The sequence below is a fragment of the Netta rufina genome, assembly GCF_964035555.1.
Source record: "Netta rufina genome assembly, chromosome: 4".
NCBI lineage: Eukaryota > Metazoa > Chordata > Aves > Anseriformes > Anatidae > Netta > Netta rufina.
This window is the reverse complement of record NC_140127.1, coordinates 23966415-23992623: the sequence shown is the minus strand read 5'-3', so window position 1 is coordinate 23992623 and position 26209 is coordinate 23966415. Positions and strand designations below refer to the sequence as shown.

Below are 26209 nucleotides of genomic sequence, written 5' to 3'. Positions count from 1 at the left end.
TGATAAGATCATATGGCTCCAGCTACGCACTCTTGGGAACAACTGGTGCTGAGGAAAGAAAATATCAGCTGGTCATGATGCTTGCTGCTCAAAATATGAGGATTATTTATACTGTACATAGTATTGAGTTCACTACCACTCCTGCTGGCCTGGTGATATTCAAGTGGGACGGAATATAACAGACACAAGTTGCAAGAGCCTGGATTGTACTTGTTCCACTTAAAAGGTCTGTTTAATTCCAGATTCTGCATTTCTAATTCATTTATTTATTCTGTTTATACACGTTTAAAAAGACACTATCAAAAGTATTATTATTATAACCTACAATTTCATGTACTAAAACAGCTAACTCAGGTAAATAAGTCAGTTTCTGCTAAAATAAGTTCTGCTTAAGTACAAGTGCTCTTTTATGTTAATTCATTTTATGTTTAGCTAACATTTCTCTTTAAAAAAAAAAGAGAATCACATCAGTAAATACTTGAAATACACATTAATAAAGATACATAGATTTTAAAATAGACCAATTTTGACAGCCTCTTGTTATTTTGTTCAGGCAGAATAAAATAGCTAGTATGCATGGCTTATAGCATTATGAAAAAAAAAAACAAAACCACGACACAGTACTCAGAGCAGGTAAGAATCAAACTCTAACATGTGCTTATAAATAAGATCTCAGAACATTTTAAATAAAGGCAGTAGTAAATATACAGCATGGAAAATTTCTAGTGCTTATGATACATATTTCGTTGTGCTGTATCATATTATTTTAAGCTAATGATATGGCAGGTTTTTTTCTTGGCCAGTTTTAGAAAGGGCAATCAAAGTTCCTCAGATTTTTTAAGAATTAATTTGCTTATATACCATAAGCTGATTACTCATAGTTATCAGAAGTCACACACAAATTGTTCCATTAGTGTGAGTAATTACTAATGAGTAAATTACGGTGTCACAACATGACACAAACTGAGGAGCCACAGAACAGAACTAGATTTCTAAGTAAGCTATGGCCCTAAAATAATTGTGGCAGCACAGGTGAGGGTCCTATTTTAATTCCATTATACTTCTTATTAAATAAAAAAGAAATAGTGTCTTTATAACTTAAAATACTCTTAAAAAACTCTGTAATCTTAAAGTGAAACACGGTTTCTATTCTACTCTGGATTCTCTTGTCTGATAGTCAAAAAAACAACAACAAACAAACACATTTTAGAATGTTGGCAACTGTCCATGAGGAACAGTGGGTATGATCCCACTGTGCATCCAAAGATCCCCCTGCCTTTAATGAATAGCATAGCGGACATTAACAATATTATACAAAATCATATTTCTAAAGGAAAAGAAGGAAAAAACAAAACAAAAAAAACCCACACTCTTATCACCTGGCTCCAGGAGTAATTTATTACAGTAAGAAACTGTAATGTTTTCTGAAAATTACATTCAAATAAAACTTTCAAGTGAAGAAAAGACAATGATAAAAGAAAAGAAAAGAAAGTGTGCTTATAAATAAGTACCAGGATTTTTAGCAGACAGGAACTAGACTGTGCTTATCTTGAGAGAGGCAGACATTCAGTTTTTTCTTGAAAAAAAAAAAAAAATCTATGCAGAAGTCAAAATAGTAACTAGAAAAGGAAATAAAAAGATAGTTTACACTGTAAACTATATTAGTCTGTGAAAAAATATGTATGTTTTCTCTTACATTTTGTTTATAGACATTTTCTCATCTAGCTAGAATAGGAACTGCTCTCCTCATACCATAGTTAGAAGTAGAAGTGAGTACTTAAAATGCCAAATGAAAATCCCTTTTTATATTTGGCACATTGTTATCTGACACTGAATTGTGGTGTCATGTTTTCCATAAGGATAAATAGGCATTATGTTCTGAGGTAGCACTGCCAATTTCCGTTTCAATCATTAATAGAAATGGTATTTTCCTTAGTAACATACCCAGTACTGGAATTTCAGACTTCCATATTTCTATGTGTATTACTGAGCCTAACTCGATCAGAATTCCCAAGCCACCTGAAGTACTTGTTTTTGCAAATTTACAATGCAGAATAAGGAAGAATCAATTATCTCATAGGAAATCTTTATTTTCTTTACAATGTTTTTTGTTTTTGTTTGTTTGTTTGTTTGCTTTACCTGACTGCATATTGTGTCATCCAGTAAGTGTTCTTTCTCATCTGGACTTCTCCCATGTTTCATTAATTAACAAAGCAGCATTTCTTCGTAGACGTGAAAATCCAAATAGCAATTACTATAAATAACAGATGGAGTTAACAGCAGCACTCAGAGTTAATCTTCCCCTTACAATCGTGTTTCCTACTTCTTACAACTGCTGTAGACAAATCACTGAACAGAGAAATTTCTTAGGTGTCTTCTTCAGGTTGAATTTTTCTGTAAAGCATCAACAAAAACAGTAAGAGCCTTCTCAAAAATAAGGTTGCAGATTCACGTAATATTTTGTAACTAACCTTTCAGAAAATCCCCATTGATCTGTACATCTTCTGCTTTTAGAAACAGCACAAAAATCGAGCAGGAGAATTAGTCCTGTATCAAAGCTTATCTTCCGTCCTCTCATAAATTTCCTTCCACGGCAGTAAACTATATACTGACAAAAGTAATAATAAGTTTTGAGAATTTCAGTTCACACATACAAAGAAGCTTGCAAAATTACTCTCCTAATAATACTTCTACTTTCTCTATAACTCTCTCATATTTCTAGCTTTACTGGAAACACTGCAACTGCACAGAACTGAGTTTACCCTAGACTAAGGCTTCTAAAGCTCACCAGAAATTGCCATTTATAGCTTGTTGGCAAACTCATGCTTCCAGGCATGCAGTTATGAAAACAGAACAACAGTTTAGATGTTAGCATTCATGTGGCATTTTGAAGGAATCAACAATGTGAATACTGAGACTTGAACACAAAATAGCTGAGAACAAGCCGATGCAGACTGGGTGAACAGGAATGGAAAGCTATGGATGTTGGAACAGAAATCAGAAAGTAGAAGCACAAGTAAGGAATTAACAATGATGCTATGCGAGAGCAGAGAAAAATGGCCTGTAAATGTTCTATTGCATGGCAATGTGGAGCAATTGGAGTCTGATCTGCAGCAGTGCAGAATACAGATAGCTTCCAAATAGAGATGCATCATCAATATGCAACAAATATACATTATAAAAATATAAAAGCATTTGAAAACAGCAGTGATTTAATCTGGACGTTCATATTTAGTGTATAATTTTGACACCTGAAAATGAAATTTCTCTGTGCCTCACTTCCTCACTTGGAAAATGGGTTTAGTAGGACTACTTAGTAGCAGGATTCTGAAGGTTACTTCATTGCTGTAAACAAAACAATCAAATATTACAGTGAAAGCAATACTAAAGCTAATTAGGTACTTAATTTTTCTTTTAATACAAAATTTGGATAACAAACCTAAACAGAATGAAATACTTCTGAACGATCACTGATTTCATGATTACATCATAAGGGATGTGTAAATTATTCTAACATTTATGGGTTTATCACAGCAGACAAAGAAATGGGACCAAATTACACTGAATTACACTGCAAACAAACAGTATTAAAATTTTTATTTTGTGTAAGAGCCGTCACAGACAAGGATCTTCCTTGCTTGGCATGCTAGCATATTCTCAGCAAATAAAACAAGTATAACGTAATCATTCATCCTGTGTACTTTCCTGTTTTCTAGCAATTAACTAGCATTTTAATTTTAAATCCATGTAAAATCTTTCAGATGCTGGACTTCATGGTCTTGTATTTCTTTTTAATGTAGCTTGCTGTGTTATCATTTCTAAAGAACATACTTCTGACTATTAAAGTTAGAAGTATTGCCATTTATAATGGCAGTAAAAGTGGTTAATGTCAAGCTGTAGTCCTGAGATTAATAGAATGCCAGACAATGCCAGACAATGCCAGACAAAGTAGCCTGCCCTTTAATATATTACTGAGTAGTGGCCAAAAGCAGAAAGAAAACATTCCAGCAACAGCATATGATAATTTAAAGTGTTGAGGAAATTTAATGCAATTTACCCACAATCCAAGCAAGTAACTTTTAGGAAAAATGTATGCTCTGTTTTCTACAATTCATTACATAACCACAATAATGAACTCTGCATTATTTTGGGAATTCTCAATACTTAGAAGAGTGGTGTACTTGATTTTCAGTAAGTTAAGAAAAATAACATAACTGATGTAATATTTAGTTTTTGAAGGCATCTTTAAATACCAAAGACACAATAAACGCTTAGGAATACAATTTCTTCATAGCATATCCTGTGTATTTACTTCTGGAAAATACACTTCTCATTAAATCTTTTAAAGCAGTATCTTTAAGTTAGATTAATGTATGCTGTAGAAGTGTAATTATAAACAAATTATTAACAGACTTCAGTATTTTCGAAATGCATCTAAATATCTGAAAGCAAGTATTTTTTTATTATTTTTTTTTGAAGATGAAATATGCAATACAGCATAAGGAGTTACTTGTATGACACTCTGCCTGCATGTCTTTCTCTCTCTATACACATATATAAGAGCTCCAACTAAGAATATACCAGATAGTCATACTGGTTTTGAAACTTTTGGTTTATATCAAATATAACAAAATATAATTTAATGAAATAGGATGCCAGGGAGAGGAATGGAAAACACTTAGATGCTTTGAAGATTGCATTATTTTATACAGTATATATACCCCACCAGTAGAAACTTCAAAAACAACAACCTCAAAACTTAGTTCAAAATAAAATTAGAAAGAAGTCACTAGTTCTTTTACTAAGTTTTTGATGTGACCGTTGACGAAAGACTCAAAAATGCTGAGAAGCTAGAGCTACTAAACAATGTCTAATTCAGTAAGAAATACTACCTGCTTTAGTGACCTGCTGACTTGTATTTTAATAGATGCATGAAATGTTAATCCTCAATGCTAAAAAATTTTATTTGACTCATCTAAAGCTGTTGAATGTTGTCGTTTCCTCCTGAATATATATTCTGAAGCATTACTTTCCTGTAACTTCCCGTTTGAAGCAACTGAACTAAATTTAGACATAGAGCAACTATTTTTTAAAAGGCATTTGATCACGTGTGTTGTCATGCAAAATGTTGACATTGAAGGTAAAGCAAAAAATGACACACATACAATGAAACCTTTAAAAATACGAAATGTTCTTTTCAGGAACATCTGTAATAATTAGTAATAATATTACACATCCAAGCTTAAGCACAGAAAAACAAAACAAAACAAAAAATCACCATTATCTGATAGCTAGATGGATAGTTCACAAACTGGAGTGATTGGAGGGCATGAAACAGCTACTGGGTCCTCTTCCAAACAGGAACTGAAGCTCTGTAGTACAAGCTTTGTAAAGAAAGAAAGAGAAGAGAAGAGGTAGTGGACCTACAGATTTAGTGTTACTAGTTTGGGGGAATGAAAAGAAGAAAAGTGAGAGAACACAAACTTTGGTCTGAAGAAGTCAGTTTGACTCAGATCCAATGCTTTTTCTCTGCATCCTGTTGCTATCTTTAAAAACAATTCAAACCACATGACACTGCTAGATTGTCCACACAAAAGCCTTAGAGTTGTATTGCCAATTGAAGCAACACTAAAATAAATAAATTAAAGGCCTACATCTCCTTTTTACAGCTTGTTTTCATCCTGATGTACCCTAATACCACATCTATCCAGAATCTACACAAACAATGCAATGTGAAGTTGTAATTGATATCCAGAGCTATGTTTCTCTCAGACTTTTGCAGTTTTTATAAGTTATTCTAGTCTCCTGCTTGTCCAGATAATGCCATGCAGTAATATCTTATGTGTTGCAAAAGGGGAAAATCAGGATAAGCATAAAACCCTTCCCTCAGTAGTCATGCTCTGATGTCTGACACATACTCCACTAGAGGGCTATGTATTTAGATATCATTTTTCTTCTCTCATAAGACTATGAAACATATCAGATCATTTAAAAGCCTTGAATGCACAAAAAAAAAAATTGTCCCAAGCTTTATTAGATATGTAGTTTCTCTACTTATTTTGCTGTAGAACATTATTTTTACTGGCTCTCGAATTGCTAAAGAAAGTCCAGATTCATGCCTTCGGGTGGATACAATCACACTTTTTCTTTCCTCCACTGTTTTAAAACTAGTACTCTGATACAGTTTAGGTTCTATATAAATCAAGCTCTTCCAGTATTGAACCACATGAATGATGCAACCTTGCCTTTGTAGTATCATAAAAAGTTTCCTTAATCTATTGATAACTTTTAATGAATTTAAATTGATTTTATTCAGGTGTTTTGTCTTTCCTGCCTGTTGAAAATACTACTCCTGTCTTTGGAAAATAGTTCTGACATACAGACTTACATATCTTCATTTCCTGAGAATTGAATTACTTCTCAAGGATTTAAATATAAATTGGTATCTCTTGACATTCCAGATTTTCTCTGTATCACATATATTTAAAATCACAAAAAAGTGATTATGAAATTCCAGTTTTTCAACTGTCTCAGTTCTTTTAAAGAATACATAGAAGTTTTAAAGCTGTATCACTTTGTTATGCACCCACTGGATAGCTGCTTGTCACAATGGTGATAGATTCCACTTCAACTACAAGTCTAGTATCAAACAATCCCTGCTATCAGCAACATTATCGTATGAGCATGCTTGATCTGCTTAACCACTCCATCTAATTGCTGACAGTAAAGTCTATATCTGCACTACAGAAGTGAAGCAGATATAACTGACCTGCTTACAAGTAAATTCAATCTGAGTTCTGCTAAGAAACATTTTAAGTTTGTCCTACGATATTTATTTCAGTCCTGTTGAGGCAGCTACCACAACCCAATTGTTAAGAGTTCCATAGCAGAGGATTCCAAGAGAAGTCGTGTGCATACTTGGAGACATTACTAAAACCAGAAACATGTCAGATGGCAGGCGCACACAGATTGTTGACAGATAAATTCTAAACCTCTGGGGGGAGAGTCTTGCTAAAAAGTTACCATCTCCAGCTGCCCATTCCTGGAAATCAACAGGAAGGAATTTGTATTGATATTTAGCCACTCCAGTTCAAAATGTGGCAATTTAATTTTAACTGCTCATTAAACTAACCTACTGGACATCACAGTGAAAAACACGTCACCACCCATTCTGCTACAGAGATTGTAACCTCCAGTTAATGTTTTTGTTACAAATGTTTTCGTTTCCAACCATATCTATATGCTTGCTTCCTCTGCAACTAATTTGCCCACTTCCTTAGGTATGAGGTACTACAGCTAATATGTGTTTGATATTTTGAACCACCCTGACAGACCTAATTTTGCTATTTCTCTAGTAGGCAGTGCAAGCACCCTCTATTAATCTGAATTAATGTGGTTGAATATGACATTTTTCATAGAGTTAATCTTTTCATTAAACTGCACAATGTTACATTCTTATTAAATAGCTGTCTATTTAAAAATAAACAAGCCAGACACATTCAAATACTAGAACAGCCATGATTTGTTTTTATTACACATAGAGTTAGTATATATCTAAAAAATAGGGTTGACAGAAATTTTGTTTCAACTGATTGATTTCAAAAGACCAGTCTTGCAACTGTAACTAAAGCCTCTCTGCTGTCTTGAGGCCTAGACAGACCTCAGCTGTTTGAATTAATACTTTCTGGACTTAACTAAACTATTTGGAATTTATAGAAAATCATTAATTACCTATGTGTGAGACCCTCAAACTACGTCATCCAGATGAGATGATTGTTGATTACTCCAAAGTGAAAAGTTTGCTTGAGATGATATATCTGAGTTGTGAATGTTTTTTGTCACCAACTTGAAATCCTTTCATAATTATTAAATTTTATTCTACACTAGGGTCTTTTTTCATTCACCTTTTAACTGTATTTTTTCTTTATTATAAGTGGCTTCTAAAAAAGTGAAATCATCAATTTCTTTTAACTTCATACCCACTTTCTTAATTTTTGTTTTGACAAGTTTTCTTCTAGACTAAATAAAAGCGGCTTCATTTGTCTCCTTTTTGAGTAAAGTATATTTCGGGTGCCTATGAATGGTATTAATAAAAGGAAACTACTAAGTCAATTTCATAACTTGGTAGGGCTGAGATGATACCACGAGCATATGTCCAGGGTCACTATACGCTGACTCCCATGGCTAGTATTAATATCAGAAAGGTTTTTCCATCCACTAAAATTGGTATCAGTTAAATGATATCATCATGGCAGAGCTATCAAAACATTCTTTTCCGCAAGCTGAGGCATGACAATCTCTGCTTGGAGAGATCTCTGCTCTCTTACAGGAGATATAAAAATACTTGGTGATGAAGAACTTGTAACTGACTTAGGGAATGAGGTCAAACTAGTGTGAGGTGGATCAGTAGCACACATGCTTCTTGCCACAGAATGCAAAGCACACTGAAGAGTGAAAGCTTCAGCTAAACCAGTGATGCATGAGAGGTCTTTACCTTACATGGCTGCATATGTCATGGAATGGGCACTAGCAAGTCTGCTAGTAGCCAAAAATGAACTGTGGTGGGTGCCAAAACATACTTGGTTGGTTATGGAGACAAGAATATCTGGTCCCATCTCCCTGTGCAACTGAATGAGACACTGTTATAAAACATCAAGTTCATTCTGAAATCAGAAATTTTAAATTACCTGATATTTTCTTGCTGAAGCACTAGGAACAGTAATGTAGGTGCAAGTGAAAATTTTTGTTTGGCTACCCTGGAATTCTCCATACTTTGTAGATCCATAAAGAAAAAAATAGAGGTGAGAAGAAGATTAGAAACAAAAACCCTTTGATGCAGTCCAGAAAGACTACTCCGTTAGTCACAGTCTTCCCACATCAGTTGTAAAAATGGCCCAGTCAGAAGAGGTGCTAACTGAAAGGGGGCTTTTGCAACAGGGATGAAAATTCCACAGGCTGCTGCTCATGGCCACATTTGCTCTAATATCTGATGACATTTATTTTAATCTTTATCTGCATACCGCTCTCTCTCAGAAGACTACCATCTTGAGCTGCTGACGGGGATCAATCCTCTAGAAATGCTGATGCTACGCAAAAAGAGCGCATGATTAATACATCAAAGAGTACCTAAGAACACAATTCCAAAGTGGAAAAAATTCTGGCGAAGGGATAAACAAGTGAGAGTTCTAAGCTTCAGATCTGCTCCCAATCCCCTCTCTGCATTTTATTCATTTCTTTTGTAATGAAAAATTGAGAAATTTCTTGAAACAAGAACAGCCTGAGCACTGCCAAGACTTAGTTGCTTTGCTGGTCAGGAACTTAGTACAGTGCTCAGATATACTGGCCACCTTACAGCATTACATCTTGGAAATGGTCTCCCAAACATTTCCTTCTCTCCAAGATTGTATACATTTGTTTTAGTAATTATGGTACTTGATCCATTCAGACTTGCACAGCTTATGTAGCTGATACTAACTTCTGATACTAATATGATGCCACTATTCTTTACAAAATGAATGGATTTCGTATTTTTCACAGAACAATTTTTAACTTACAAGCAAAGAGCTATTATGAATAAACCTCTTCTCTTCTTCCTTAACACCTGCCTTCATCCTTCCAAAACTTTTCTCCTCTTTCGATTTTGCAAGTTTTCAGTCACAGAAAAGCTACAGATGGCTTCTTTGTTCTGAAAGAGTAATACATTGGTCCTTGCATAAGCAACACAATTTGTCTTCCCCTGCATACTGTGCTTATAAGTGACATTTAGTTAAAGGTTCTCTTAAAATACATTCAAAACAACATGAGCAACAGCCATATTTATTTGTCATAAGAACACGGAGCTTACATGAGTTCGGCTAGATCTTTTGATTTCAACTTGCTTTGGTTATTTGACCAATGCTTTAGAAATTTTACTAATTTACTCCTACAGTTTCCACCTCAATTGCCTAAGTTTTCTGCAACAACAGATTTCTCTAATGTCGAATATCTATTCTCACTACAGGAAGGATATCAAGGTGCTGGAGTGTGTCCAGAGAAGGGCAACGAAGCTGGTGAGGAGACTGGAGAACAAGTCTTACGAGGAGCAGCTGAGGAAGCTGGGGTTGTTTAGCCTGGAGAAGAGGAGGCTCAGAGGCAACCTTATCACTCTCTACAGGTACTTTAAAAGAGGTGGTGGTGAGGTGGGGATTGGTCTATTCTCCCACGTGCCTGATGGTAGGACAAGGGAGAATGGGCTAAAGTTATGCCAGGGGAGGTTTACGTTGGATATTAGGAAAAACTTGTTTACCAAAAGGGTTGTTAAGCATTGGAATGGGCTGCCCAGAGAAGTGGTTGAGTCACCGCCCCTGGAGGTCTTTAAAAGACGTTTAGATGTAGAGCTTAGTGATATGGTTTAGTGGGGGACTGGTTAGTGTTAGGTCAGAGGTTGGACTAGGTGATCTTGGAAGTCTCTTCCCACCTAACAGATTCTGTGTGATTCTGTAATGAAAAACTCTATATTGCAACTATAAGAACTAGAAACAAGAGCAAAGACAATCAATCCCTTTGTGTGTAGGTATAAGAAAAGAACAGTGTTCATATTTGGAACTGTGTTTTCAATTGTAGCAGAGATTATGTTACTTCTGAAATGTTTAGTTTTCCCAGTTTGCAGTAAGAATTTCCTTTTTGCTTCTACGTCTTCAAATACCCTGGTGGAAAGTACCACTTTCCAGTAACAGTTATCCAAGGTTTCAGTAACACTTCATTTTAGACCATAGATAAAAACCTTTACCTCCCAACCTTATGTTTTGAATAGCAAATCAAAACATAAAACTATAATGAGTTAAAAACCTTTACACAAGCAAGTCTCTGTGTTCCGTGAGCTCTTCTGGTATGTGAGAAAGACACAGAACTACCAACTGCAAACCAGCAAAGAGTTTATCATCAGCACACTGCTAAAGAGCCCATCCTGTTTAGGTCTGCAACTGATTTCAGTATGGCAAATGCATGGGACACACAGAAACCAACAGCACGTCCTCACAGATACCTTCACATCCTAAAGTTAATAATAGCGCTAAACAGAGATGTGCAACAGGTATTTCAGCTGGGTAGAAACACACAGCATTAGTACTATCTTTTTTTTTTTTTTTTCCTTCTATCCCCTACTTTTATCTGCAAAGATTTTATTTCTTCCTTGGATCTCAAACCCGACTCCTGGCCAGTTACAGGGGAGGGAAGGAAACAGCACCATAAAATATACCTATTCCAGAATGGCCTGGCAGCCCATACCTTCTTCCCACGGTGTCGTTAGGCACCATGAGGCCTTTTTAGACCCCTTTATCTTAGCTCCCGTGCCTACTCCTTGCATTGATAGTGCCGGACTTGCAGGGTGGGAAGTGAAATAGAAGTGAACCACTGCTGACACCTGTTGTCCACCCTGGGGAATGTGTGTGAATCAAGCCTGGTCTACTTCATACAGTTAAATACACAGGCTCCCCAAAAGACAAAAGCATTTCTCACCTAGGCTTACAGTACAAAACTAGAAGGAAAGGGAGAGAAAATGATGTCGCCTGGACGACACCGTCCGTCTTCCCGGTTCTCAGACTCATAACCTCGCAGGTCCATAGCACAGGACTGGGAACCCAGGAGGGGCCTGGGACGATGAGCCAGAAGCCACCCCACTAATTAAGTGCAGCGTTGCTAGCACAAATGCTAAACATTTCAAAGCGAAATGTCAACCCACTCACAAGAGCAGGGTGGAAGGCTAATGTGTGGGACCACTGAGCCCTTTGGTGAAGAGAAAAAATTCTAATGGTAAGAGGGTTTATATACTAATGCGTGTGCGATCAGGTGGAAAGCAATAGGAATACTGTAGGAAACAGTGTAACGAATGGCAAGGTGAAGTGCTAAATTTAGTAAGATAGAAAACAAGTAAAAAAAAAATCGAGCTTCACTTCGTGTTATTTCCATTTTATTAAAATAAAATTGCCTTAAAATAAAACGCCAGAGCCCTGTGGGGACCCGGCTGCGACAGAGCCCGGCGGCTGCGCGGGCGTCATTCCCGCCGCGGGCGCGCGCGCAGGCGCGCGCGCGAGGCGGGGCGGGGCGAGGCGTGGGGCGTGGCGGGGCCGGCCGGCGGGGGGGGGCGTGCTCTCGGCGGCGCCGCGCCTCTCCGTGCCGGCCGCGCGCCCCTTCCTCCGCGGCCCAAGGCAAGGCGTCGCCGCCGCCGCCCGCCTCGTCCCAGGCCGGCGGAGCAACCCCTCACCCCACCCCACCCCACCCCCCCGCCCCGCTCACACCCCGCGCCCGAGCAGCGGCTGGAGCCCGGCGGGCCGAGCCGAGCCGAGCGGGGAGATGAACACGGTGCTGTCCCGGGCCAACTCGCTCTTCGCCTTCTCGCTGAGCGTGATGGCGGCGCTCACCTTCGGCTGCTTCATCACCACCGCCTTCAAGGAGCGCAGCGTGCCCGTCAGCATCGCCATCTCCCGGGTCACGCTGTGAGTGCGGGGGGCGAGGGGCCGCTAACGGTGGGGGGAGGTGGTTAAAGGCCGGGGCACGGTAGCGGCCGGGGGGTGGTAACGGCTGGCTGCGGGGCCTGCTCGCGCCCCTCTCTCCCCCTCGCCGTTAACGCCCGGCTGCCGGAGCAGCCCCGCTTCCTGCCCGCTGCCCCCTGCCGCGGCCAATGAGGGAGCCCCACGACGGCGTCCGCCGCCTCCCGTCCCGGGCGGAGCTCGCGGCGGGCCGGGGCCCCAAGTGGCGGGCGGGGCCCGGGGCGGGCGGCCTAGGGCGCGCTGCGCCGAGGGGCCACCGGCAGCCCGCGGGTGCCCTGAGGCGGGGCCGTGGCTTACACAGGGGGCAGGGTGCATGGCAGGAAGGCTGTGTGGGCTGCGGGGACTTGACTGCACTGGAATTAACATACATATGTATACAGTTTAAATTGCTAGTTCCCGCAGATGCTCCTTCTAGTAACGTATATTCCCCTTTTTTATGGGGTGTGGGCGAGTTGTGGAGCAATAGGCTGACCCGGGTGGCTTGTCTTCCTGTGAAACCGACCAGGTGTGGAATATGTAACACCGCACCGAAAGCGCCTTGCCCACATGACACAAGGCAAACTTGTGCCAGCGGAACTGTCTTTTTCATATTTTTTTTTCAAAGGAAACTTTGTCACAGGAAGCTTGCATCAAGTTAAGCGTGGGGTTGTAGTTTCACAAGTGGTTGAGCTCCCGCCATCAAAACCTGAAGGCCTCAACTCGGGCTTCTGGTGGCGTGGACCTTTACCAGATGGAACACGAGAATAGGGCACGCTGGACACCTTTCTGAGCTGCTCTAACTCCCTGTTGAGTCAAAATGTAGGTTTGTTTTCTTACTGGTTTTGGTTAGTGAGTTAAAGCAGCTGATGGAGGTTTAGAGCCACCCCAGGGGAGGTGGCAGGAGTGAATGGCTGGCAGCAGCCTTTGAAAGGCAAGATGAACCCAATTAAAGAGTGGGAACTGCAGTCACCTTTTGGATTGGCTTAATACCTCAAGGAAGCAAACCCATACTTCTAGTGGGTTGAGGGTTGCAAACAGCATAAAACTGGCATAAAAAGAGACTTAGAGTGTTCTGGTGAGCTTGACAGATGTGAGGTAGCATACTAATGCCTAATCTGGATGAAATTTATACTGCCAGTCCTTTCAGTGATGCGCAGATCTGATATTAATGAGAAGAAGAGGCATTACACCTTAGCTGTTTTTTCTTAAACTAATAAAAAGTTCTGCAGGCTTACAGTTTAAGGCTTAATACTTACAAAGGTGTTGATTTTTGCAAAGGGTTGGAAATGCCTACCAAGTCTTAAACTGGTCAGTTTTGGTGGTATTTTTCTTGACTGCTGTCTCCAAAAGTGTTTTTTCACTGGTAACCTTTTTTTTTCCCTCTGAGATTATTAAATGTAATTTTCCTGAAATTATATTTTACTAATTTTCACAGTGAAATAAATGCAATTGATAAATTCATAATTACTGATACTTTTGTTATGTGAGAAATTAGGGTTCATAGTTCATTGCCAGCCTGCATATGGTATTCTTGTAGACAGTGAGTTTGGTAAACTGATAAACTTCGATAATATGAAAATATCTGCTGTGCCTCAGTGTTATTTTCCAGTTTCTTTTTTAATGCGGTTTACTGTGGCAATGTCAGATATTTCTCAAACAGCAGATTTGTAATAAGGTTCCAAAACCGTACGGTAGAAAAAAGTAAGCATTTTCTTTCTACTGCTACTTAATGACTATAAATGCCAAGGAGAATTTCTGTAAGTTGGGAGAACTGCAAACATAAACAAGAGTTTATCAGCACCTTTGGAGTGTCTTGTATGAGACTGAGCAATAGAGGCTTTTTATGTAAAGTCAAGAAATATTATTGAAAATGGTTGCCAGCAGACAGCTATGCTGCTGGTTTTCGAATCAGATTTATATAGCTTGGGATGGGTAATGCACCTTTTGCTAAAAATGAAATGTAGTGTAGTTGAGGTACAGACAAACGCAGGTTTTTATTAACAGGCAGAAAAAAAAAAAAAAACACCTATAGGCCATTTGTATAAATTACATTGAATTCTCTGGGGGCAAGGCTTGTCATTTGAGACTGGGTCTCCAAACCTTCTGGAAGGCAGGCTTTATTTTATAATGTGGTTATATTTTAAACAAATGTGTTTAAAAGAACGTAGAGGAAATGCATGGGGGAAGTATGCAATAAGAATAATAATTTATGTAAAGTGTGAGAGAGAAATAATGAGAAAAGATAATCTTGTGTTTTGTTTTATCTTAGAAAAAATGTGGAAGATTTCACTGGACCTAGAGAAAGAAGTGATCTGGGATTTGTCACGTTTGACATTACTGCAGATATCCTTAATGGAAAAAATGGTTTGAGAACATTCTGAAATGAGAACATCTTGACATTTATTTTTGTTACCTTATAATCTTCAGATATTCATGACTTGAGGAAAACCAGCAATTTGTCTTAAAATCTAAATTTAAAGCAGTGAAAAATAGTATTTTTATGGGGCATAAAAATAGAACCTGGAATAGTTGTTACGTAAATGACACTGGGTGAGGTGCTTCCTCTCCTTTTTGATACCTACTTTTAAAATAAGGTTCTGTAGGGAAGTGCAGTGCATCTAATAATGGGAATTGCATTTTAACGCCAGGACATCGTTAGCATTAAGTGACGGTTGTATTGGTGGTTTGAGGTGTGAATTAATTGTAGGGTTTACATAACACACAATTTGGACTGTCATACAGAGTCTAGGAACTCTGATGCAACTTTCAAACTTGCTGTGAGGCTTTTAAAATTCTGGCCACGTAGTAGCTGTATACAAGCACCTGTCTTCCTTTAAAAGATACTGCATCCTTTTACTTTCTTAGAAGTTAAACTGTCAAATTTTTATTGTATAGTAATGTGAAATTCACCGGGAAGCGTATGAGGTACTACAAACCTAATCACATTAATTTTTGACCTCTTTCGCATTACTGATGCCTTTGGGCAGCTTTTCTTTTTGTATTTTTCTTCTTGACTTCCCTGTTAGTCTGCTTTTATTGGGAAGAGAGAGTGGTTTATGGATGTTCTTTGTTTTTGTTTGGGGTAGCTTTTTTGAAGGTAGAGGGGAATCATTCTTAGGATTCAGGATCTTGGTATTAAAATAGTATTTTTCTGCAGAAATCAGTACTGAATATAAGGCATCGTGCTTTACCTTAGGTGATTACACTAAGCCTTGCTTTGAATCAGGGTTTCAAGAGATTCCTGGGATTTTTCCCTGTCTACTGTTTTTTGTCACTGTGTTAGAAAAGAGGTTGGTTTCCTCTGTGCTTCAGCTTCCCTGTTTTGGAAAATGATACACTGTGTAAGCAACTGAAACAAATAACAATTCCTGAATGAACGAGAAAGCTGGATAAACAGGTTAGCCAGATTGTTGCAGGTGTTTGTTGCACAGGAATGAGAGGGATTAGTTTTATCAGCTGGAAGCAGGAGAGGAGAACTCCTTACGCTGAGTTTTTTTCCTCTGAAATTCTTAAAGGTATTAAAACCAGAGACTGAAATTATTCCAAAGTTGATGAAATAAATTGTATACAGTGTACTTGGGAACAGAACAGGGCGAGTCAGGACAGGACCTCTGGAAGAAACGTTCTTATTCAAGGGTTAGTCTGCAGCGTGTGGATGTTAAAGATTTCATCTTTTATTAATTTTGTTTAATGGTAGCAGTAGTTTTAAATTTAATTATAAAAATCCTGAATTAATCTTTCATCCTTGGCATAAATAAATCTTCCGGTGTGTAGAGTTGTAAAATACAACTTTCTGATAGTTTTCGTTGGATGAAATCTGTAAAAAGATATTGGTGCATTGGCTGCCTTAACTAATGGACACAAGTTGTTAGTCCTAGTGAGAATTAAATGAAATAACTGTTAAAAGAAAAACCTAGGGAAAGAAAAGGGGAGGAGGCAATTCTCAAAAGCTGTCATGAGTGTGCTTAATACATAGCTCACTTTAGCAATTATTCTGGAGATCTCTCGTATGGGATTTCTTGTTTGTTGTTTTGAGTAGATGACTAAAATATTCAAGTGAAATAGCTCCAGCTATTCATGTGGAAACAGCATTTAATTATGTAATTCTTTAATTTCTTGCCTTTTGTTGAATTAGAGGCTTAAAAACATGATTCAGACTCGGGTAAGTGGGAAAGAAAAAGAAAAAAAAGTTCTGGATAACTGGAGAATACTGGAGATCTGTTCTGGATACTGGAGAACAGAATAAAAAAGACGGCATTTTTGTAGGTTGGAGGAATAGAAGGTTACAGTTAATCTTTGTCGTCAATTAAGAGGTATCAGCAATCACACATGGTGTGTTTTATTGCTAAATAAACAATAGACAAGTATTCAGAATATCAGCTTTGTTATACTGATGGTCTCAAATGGCAGTTGTCAGTTCTTTACCATCAGTCAAAATCTGGGTAGAGTTTTGTTACTAATACACTGATTTTGTAGTAGGTAGGTAATTTGATAATTCCCGATGTCCCTTCCAATGTGATAGATTCCAATCTACCGATTTCTCTAATGTTATCGGCTCTTTGAGCTCTCTACACTCAAAATTTTGTTTGGTTAATGCTATTATATCTTGATCCACAGTTGGATACCAGTGTTCTTTGATAGTTTTTTGTTCTTTGTGTTCAGTGTTCTTTGATAAATAACAGTTTTGAAGGTATTTTCTGAAGAATTCTATCTTGCATATTATATTTAAGATTTTGTAGTAGACCAACTAGCAATAGATTATAGTTACTGATTTGTAATGTTAAATATGGAACTCTTAAATCATTAGAAGAAATAGCTGTTAGTTGTGTTGTTATTTTTTGTCTGATTAATGAACCCTGTTACTTTAAAGTGATGGAAGTATATGTTAGAACTCCTGGAAATGTTCCGATTTACAAATAAGATGAAGTATGTTGAAATGTAAGAACTCACTGTAATTATCATAGTCTAGTTAGATCTAGTAAAAATAAAATAAGATTATGAAAGTACAATATGGTGTTTTCCTTAACGCACATACATCTGCAGAGTATATTTGACTGGAATGTTAAACAATTGTTTCTATATTTGTCTGCAGAATATTCAACAAAAAACAATGTAAGTATGAAAAAATGTTGAAGCTATTACCCATTTTGTACTGCAACTATTTTTAACATTCTGAAGTTCTGCTGGAAAGAGTTAAGGCACCAGTGTTACCTACTGGCTTGGACTGTTTTCACTAGCCTTTATGGTTATTATTTTCTTGACAGTTTAACTGCAGGGTTGGAAGTTCAAAAGCTGATGAAACTTGCTATGTATCTAGTAAACAGGAAAAAATGTAACGCATGCCTTGCTTTTCACTTAGAATGGTGGACTGTGGCATATTCACCTGTTTGTGCTGTCTGTTTAACTTTTCCCTAATTTTGCAGTTGACTGTTGTTAGAGATACAGTGGCCTTTGGTTTGGCCAGATTTAGCGAGTCTTTTTTTTTCTTTGGTTACATAAATGTTTGCCCAGATCAGCTACTGTAGCCTCATTTGTTATCTCATCCGATTTCTCAAAGTAATTGGTTGTTACTGGTACTTCACTTTGGATAGTTTTTTTCCACTGGTTTGAAAGGATCTGTGTGGAACAGCCTATGGAAGTTAACTTTAATCAACTACTGTACTGCTGTGGTAACACTGAACGCTGTTTTAATCTAGTATACTTATATTGCAAGGATATAGTGAAGGCTTTTTTATCTAGCTACATAAAACTATTTTTACACTGTATTTTTTTTTTTTTTTAATATGCTAGGTGTTTTATAAATGCTGGTGGGTATTGCATTATGCTAAAATAGTTTTTAGGTATTTTTATTAGAGACTGGAACTTCATTGTTTTGCTTCATCTTTTAGTGTTTTGTTTTTGTTTTTTTTAACTTAATTCACCAGTTCTCATAAACATTGAGAAATACCTTGTCTCATTTGGGCTGTATGGTACTAAACAAGACTATAAGGATACCCACGTACCCTTCTTACTGTGCGACTACTTAGAAGAGCAGTATTTCAAATACTTAAGAATGTTTGGATCCATCTTTTAATGTGTTGATACAACTCTTTGAATTATGCTTGCAATTCATGCAGAGGTTTTTTCCATTAAAGTCAGCAAGAATGTTAAATACCTGGACAGTGTAGCTCTATTTGTCTTTTGTTCGAGACAAAGTCTAAATGCCACCTTAGATTAGAAACAAGTTTTGCAATTCAAAAGGAACACCCATCATACTTTGTGAGACTTTTTAAAATAGCATTGTCATGTTGTATCAAGCTATTCTTTGTTGTTCCATTTATTGTGCTGCACTTCAGTGTTCAGTAGTAGTAGTTTTCCCATTGGTCAATCATTATTTTTATTAAGTTAGTTGTATGAATTGGAAATATACTTCGAGGTTTTCAGGTGGATAATGCCTTGAAAATTCAGTGACTGGAAATTCTCTGATAAGTTACCTTGCTGATTTAACTATAACTGCATTTTTAGGCTCTGAACCAAGTGGTCCTTTGGGACAAAATAATGTTGAGAGGAGATAATCCAAGACTGTTCTTAAAAGACATGAAGTCAAAATACTTTTTCTTTGATGATGGAAATGGTCTTAAGTAAGTAAATCATATTTATTGTTTGTTTGTTTGGTTTTTTAATCCTGACATCTTGATTTATTTGCATTTTAATGTATTTATATTGCTGTGGTAAGGTAACTATATTCTATCAGTCTATTGTGTCTTCATAGTGTTGGGATATCGTGCATCCCAAGATTGTCATCTGCTTCTGTAGACTAGAAAACAAAGTACTTCCAATATTCTTGTTGGTCTCTAGAATTGGTTCCGTGCTGCCCTAAATTCTAAAGGAGTTGAATAATAGTAAAAAATAAAAATAAAACCAAAAAGAGTCTTATCCAGAAAATAAATAATATTTCATGAAGTAACTACATAAAATCAAAAAGTTGTTTCTGGACCAGGAAGACTATTTGTATCCCAAATAAATTAATGTTTGTATTTGTTAATTAGTTAACTTCAGTACTTACGCTGATGTTCTTTTGTTGCTTTTGCAGGGGAAACAGGAACGTCACTTTGACTCTCTCCTGGAATGTTGTACCAAATGCTGGCATTCTACCTCTTGTGACAGGGTCAGGACATGTGTCTGTACCTTTCCCAGATACCTATGAAACAACAAAAAGTTATTAAATTATAATACCGAAGCAACATATTTTTATACTTGTATATTGTGAATAAATTTTATTGCAATTTCTTCTCACATCCCATGCCACCCTCCAGTGAAAGGTACTTAATTTCCTCAGGTCTAACAGCATAGGAAAGAAAATGAAAGTTTTTTTTTTGTTGTTTTGTTTTGTTTTTTTAATAAAATATTGAAGCTGAAACTTAAAGGAAAGGTAAATCATGAAGTAATGGTTTTGGGGGGAAAACTGAGGAATTTTTTTTCTTGGCCATCTGGGTACAAATCTACCTTTCTTTTAAATAAACGTTTTTACGCCAGAAACTAGTCTTACTGTTTTTTTGAGGTACTGATAGTTATTTTGTTTGTGCAGAACTCAAAAACATTGACAGGAATGAAATTTCTGTGAGTGCCTGGAAGTTCGGTTTTAGAACATTTTTGCTAAATGCATGCTTGGCATGTTGCTGTGAGGTAACCTTGGCCCTTTCTAGGACTGCCAAGAGCTACTTTGAAAAATGATACATCATTGTAGTCAGACTATAGGTCTTGTTTTGAGTGTCATTGATGCAGCACATTTGCAATACCGTACTATAAAGCATTTTAATAACTTTATAATAAAGATAATACAGCTATTCTTATTGGAAGAACTAAAAGAAATCTCAGTGTGTTAAGCTTAAGTCAATAAGGAATGTAGAAGCCTTAGCTGAACATTTTATTTTTATTTTTATTAGGATCTGCTCAGCGAGAAAAATGAGCACAGTGGTTCTGGAGAGGACTGGGACAACTATTAGGGGGCCCTTCATAGCAAGGAATGAGACATATGTTCTCCAAAACAGTCTGGGAAAACATCTGAAAAATATGGGATTTCCCATGGGAACAGAAATTGAAACAGAATATGGGCAGATTTACTAGCTTATATGAGTGTAACTATACCTGCAAGCCCACCTGTTCTTTTATCAACCACAAAAGATAGCAGTGAGTAGCAGTTTCAGGCAGAACCTCTGCCACAACAGTTGTGGCCTCTCACTGGTTGCATAAACATCCTGCTCTGCGTCCGTCCACAGCTATGGGCACAAATGCTAAGAGGACAGAAAGAAAAACACACGGTATCAGGATTGTCTTTTGGCAAGAAAAGGTAGTTTATACTGATCAAACAGTGTTTCTTGCTCATCAGGTATCCAGGAGAAGGAGCACTTGACATTATTGCCTTCCTGACATAGTTACTAATATCGTGTATATTCAAACAATGTATGGTGTAAATTAATTTGTTGCCAAACACAAAATGTTCTGGATGTGTTGGAGATTTTCAAAAAGAGCAAATAATCTGAAATTAAAGCTATGAAGAAATTTTTTACTACTGTAAATCATGGAAAATGATTAGAAGGGCATTGTGTCAAACATCTAGAGGTATAGATGCAAAACATTGAAAAACTGAAAAAAGACCACCAATAGGTAGTGGTTCACCAATAGATGAACACAGAATTATGTCTAGATAGAAAAATGGATGTTGACTTCAGTTTGCTTGACTTTTTAAGCAATGCGAAAACTGGAAGACTGAAATCAAAAAGACTTGTACCGTGTGCAATATTTAGACAAGCCACGTGGATATAAAATTGCATCTACGTGCTGCCTCTTACAAGTAAGGTGATATGTGATGAGACGGCTGCAAGTAGGGAGAAACTTCCCATAGAACAGGCTGTCTTTGATAAACCTGCTGTTCTATAGCATTAATTTCATTCTGAAAGATGTTATGTCCATTGTCAGAAAGGAAATGAACAATCTAGACAGAGATAATTGATCTTTGACCCTAAAAGTGTACTAATCAGATCTTGTTCTATTTCTCCATGTGCTTTTTGTTCACCAACTGGGGGGGAGGAGAGAGGCCTGACTAAAGGGGGCTGTGACATTTTTACATTTTTTTTTTAAATGGCTGAACTGGAGACATTAAGGGAAACATTCAACACTTTCATATGTTTCTTAAGATGGCTTATGTGGTTATTTTAATACTCTGCAATTGTAGTCATGCTTTATAAAGCAGCTGATTACTAAATGTGATGCTTTTTAGCTACAGAAAAGAAAAAAAATAGAAGGCCGTTAGGTGGAATTCTGTTCTTCTAGTGTTCCATATTGAGAGTTTCCATATTGAGGTCATAGTATGGTATTGTTGATTTGGGGTACAGATACCATCCCTCAGAGCTACCGGTGGACTAGGGGACCCTGGAATGGGTTGGAGCATTGCCAGTCGAATTCAATTCATGGCTGGAGTGATCTTAGATCCTGTCTAACACAAACCAAAATCCAACAGAGATGTTGGATGTGTTGTTCTGTGATCTCACTTTTAATTTTATGCTGCAGAAGCTATACTGCTGTTACTAACAAGCCAGCTAATTGCACCTGCTGACATTAGGACACTATTGGCATACAATTGCTACAGGATTCATTTCTGCAGAAAATGCTGGTTTGGGTATCAATGGGACCTAAGAAAATGAGAGGAGGTTGGAGCCATGAATAATACAGTGCAAGTAGTACATTCTAGGTAAAGGGTAACTACTAAGTGGGGCTCATTTCTTCTCAACCATAGAGGGACTACAGATGACCCCTGGGTATGAGGACAGATGAACAATGATGTGTTCTGTTATGACTTTCAGGGAATGTGGTGTTTGTACTGACAATAACACCTTTTTAAAAAGCAGAAAAAGCAAAACCAAAGCAGGAAGGAGAACTACTGAGTGTACTTCCTAAATTTAAGGTAAAAAGTAGTGTGACAGGGTACTTTCACAATATTTCCACCACTGGAAAGGAGTTAACTTCTGTTTGCTGCTTTTGGCTGCAAGGGAAAGCGGTCTTCTCCTTTGCTGGGAGCTGACCCAAGAGCTGGCTGATCTTGAAGAGACCAGCTTGCTCTTTAAAAAGGAACTTTTAATATTTATGAATTATCCCCAACTGACTATTTACTTGAACTATAAGTAGGTATATTCTCTGTTGGCATAACAATCAGAGAGCTCTTAAAAAAAAAAAAAAGTCCAGAAACTTTGTCTTTTAACAAGCAAACACTTCGGTTTTGAAGTGTGAAAAATAAAAACTATTTTAAAGTCCTATTTTAGGACAATTTTTCATTTGTACCCACCATGCTTAAATGAATGTCACTTCTCTGAACTAGTGCTGTATTCCACAGATTAGCATAATCAGCACTCTGAAATACATCCTGTTTTTAACATGCTTTGATATAAAATCTTTTTTTTTTTTTAATATTATAGAGAACTTAATACAGTCATAGAGAAGAAAAAAGGTCTTTTTAAATATAATTGGGCAAAATAGTGGGGGGATTTTTTCCCTTTAGTTTTGTTTTTAATTGAGAAATAAGTGTTGGTTGGTTGATTTATCCACCATTTTTATTTCAAGAAAAAATTATTTTCTTGAAATGTTTACTGAAACTTATTTCTTGTGGCTTGGCATTCAACCACATCACTGTATGCTTTTGGCAGCACTCGTCCGATGAATGTAAAGACTGTCTATGAAGTAGATGTTTTAACTTCAAAGACAAGGACCCACAGTCAGAAAACATTGGAGAGAAACCTGCCTTCATTTCTGAAAAATTGTATATTCCTGCCAGCAGACAGTACCAGAATTTTGAGATACCAGAATTGTAACTTCAAGCATGATGCCTGCAGCTTTTCTAGCCTTTTTAGGTCATTGCAGTGTTTGAGGTAAGCTCAGACTTACCTGGGGCTGAAGAAGAAACCACAACTTCTGAGTTTGTGCTCAGGTTCTCAGAGGCAAGAACTTGGGTTTGTCCTGAGGGAAAGGTCACCATAGATGAGCACTTAAATGGCACCGTAAGTGCTTGCTCCTGGCTTCTCAGCCACCTACAAGAACAGGATGCTCCCTCTTCCCTTCTTGGTTCAGGGAGTAAGTAGGCAAATTCCTCAGCTGGTCTCTGTAAGGCCTTTCAAAAAGCCAAATGACTACTGTATTTTGTTGTGATAATTCTCAAACCATTTCTAAAAAGAACCCTCTTTTAGGGAAACAAATGGCCTGTGGTTCATATAAAAAGAAGCAAATAGCAGCTGATGTGTTACTACTCTTAGATGTGTTACTAACTAAATAATGCCAGTTTATTTAGCGATGTGTACAAAATACCTATTCCCAAGCAACCAATTTACTTAATGTGAAAGGGCTTGAAACCCCTCTGTAGGAAATTTAAACCAAACCCACCCCCGATGCATTTCAGATAGCAATTTATTGAGGTGCTGAAGACAGTTCTTGTCTAAGGCCAAAAAAATGTGAACTCTTACAGTAGCTTTGGTTTCTATTTACTGATTTGAGCATGCAGCATGAAACAGAAAGCACTATGTGCATGAAAGGAAAATAACTATTTAGAATATCTATTTAAACCTCTACTGCCCTGCACGTAGTCTTATTTATGGATTGACACTATAGATACTGAAAATAGAAGGACATGTAGAATATAAATTACTAGTCATTGTTTATGTTTTTTTTAATAACTTCCTTCTGAACAATGAAGCTAAAGCTGGTTGTTAAATTGCTTAACAGCCAGATTCAAATAGAGTTCCTGCATTATTTTTGGATTACATACAGAAAATACCATCTCTCTGGAAAGGGTTTTAAAGGACATTTTGCAGAAGCAGTTCTATAAAATGAAAAAAAATAAAATAAAAGATAATACAACAAAAATTGGAGGAGCAATTGCATTCTGAATTTGTCTCAGAAACTACATAAAAAGTAAATACCTGACAATCTTTTGAATTGGAAGGATGCTATTCCAGTTTATTTGGCTTCTTCATTTTGGAAGAAATTTGAGACTTTCCTCTCTGAAAAACAATTTAACTTCATACAAACACGCATATGCTTTTTAGTATGAGTCCCACTGTTAGAACACATGTAAATATATGTCTTACGCTATTAAGATCAGGCATATTTTTACTAAAATAAACAAAAAACATCAAACAACTACAACAAAAAAGCCCCAAACTTAGCTTGAACAGCTGAAACTACTGCTGGATCTTATTCTGGGGCCCACCCTGAGTGCTCTCAGCTGCATTTTCTGATGTCATTTTTGTGTACCTACACTTTCTTAGAGAGATGAAGTAGGCATACCATTGTTAAGGTTTCTTATCCTGTTAATAGTGTCACGCTGATAGTCCTTCCACATAAAATAATATTTAGTTTATCCACAAATAATTAAGTTGTTTTTATTTGCCTGGAAGGATAACTAGAACCTTTTTTCTCTCTCTCTCTTTTTTTTTTTTTTTTTTTTTTTAATTCTAACTTCAACATTGTTGCATTTCTGATATCTACTGGGTGATAGAGGGAACAGTGAAATTCTAATTCCTCCATGTGCAAAGTATTAAGGAACAACAACAGAAAACAACCACTCTCTGAATCAATCTCACATTAACCAGAATTACAAGACATTTGAATTAAAAAAAAAAAAAAAATGGAGCCAACAAAGAGGAAATTTCAAAACTCAGAAGTAGTCAAAGATGCCATTTGACCTCATGTCCTTTACTCCCTCCCCCAGGCTCTGTGCAGATGAAGCCCACCAAAGCCACCTGTAACTCTCAGGTGCATAATCAGCTGCATGCCCTGGTTAGCAGTGCCCCAGGCTGCCAGTACTGAAAAAATAGCTGGTACTCCTTAAAATCACAACTGGTAGAAATAGATCAGAGAGAATGTGTTTATTCCCAGCACTAGAGGCTGGTGAGAGTGAACAAGCATTTTTGTAATTTTGAGACATATTTATATTATGTCCTTAACATTGGTAACAGTAATTGTCATTTCGCAGCAGTAATCCAGTGTTTCAAGTGTTTTACAATAATTATCTGTACTTATTTCCACAGACAGGCTGGCATTCTGAAGCCATATCAGCACTGCTTTTGCAAGTGACCACCTCAAAATTACTATGAAGCCCTTTCTAGAATAGTCTCTGGTGTTCGACTGACCTCCTGCAGGATTTGCACCACCTGGCTTCACAGGTGCTTGCTGGGTAATAATTACCTAGGGGTAATTGTTGAGGGCTCCCTTTGCAGAACCAGACTTTGGGCATCATGTGTAGGCTTTTGCTTCTGTGCTGCTAAAGGGAAAACAGGTATGGTCTTATTAATTTGATCTGATATCTTGCTCATAGTTTCTACTTGCTGTAAGAGAGGGGTGGTGTTGCTTTGTTTTTGTTTTCCAAATGGTAGCTATGGTCTTGGGTGTTTGTTCTGGGGGTGAAGGAGGTGGGTTTGGCATGCAGGAGAGGTTTCACAGTGAAGTGATGTGAGTTATTATGAGAAAAAGTAGTTTGGATGTGGCTACAGAAGATTGGGAAATGAGTGTAGGACTTCAATGTAAGAAATGTTTGTCATTAAGAATGACTTGCATTAGGTGTAATGAAGTAGTTGACAAGTCAGGAAGAGAGAAATTTTTTTCATGTCAGGTAGCAATTGAAGATTAAGATGGAACTAGTTTAACTGTGATTGGGAAGTCACAGTGATGAGGTTGGT

General features: G+C 37.4%; 1 protein-coding gene and 1 long non-coding RNA gene across 2 annotated transcripts; both read left to right on the top strand.

Annotated features, from left to right (window-relative positions):
• Positions 1-96: 96 nt before the first annotated feature.
• LOC311208955 lies at positions 97-10153 on the top strand. Its single transcript, XR_014618365.1, has 2 exons — positions 97-226; positions 10001-10153. It is a non-coding gene; the product is annotated as an uncharacterized lncRNA (long non-coding RNA).
• A 1929-nt stretch (positions 10154-12082) lies between these two features.
• Positions 12083-20024, top strand: SPCS3 (signal peptidase complex subunit 3). The gene is made up of 5 exons (XM_084286001.1): positions 12083-12473; positions 14776-14851; positions 17544-17618; positions 19011-19126; positions 19579-20024. The coding sequence occupies exons 1-5, from the start codon at positions 12331-12333 to the stop codon at positions 19709-19711; spliced, it is 543 nt and encodes a 180-aa protein (XP_084142127.1). The 5' UTR covers positions 12083-12330; the 3' UTR covers positions 19712-20024.
• The last annotated feature ends 6185 nt before the right edge of the window (positions 20025-26209 follow it).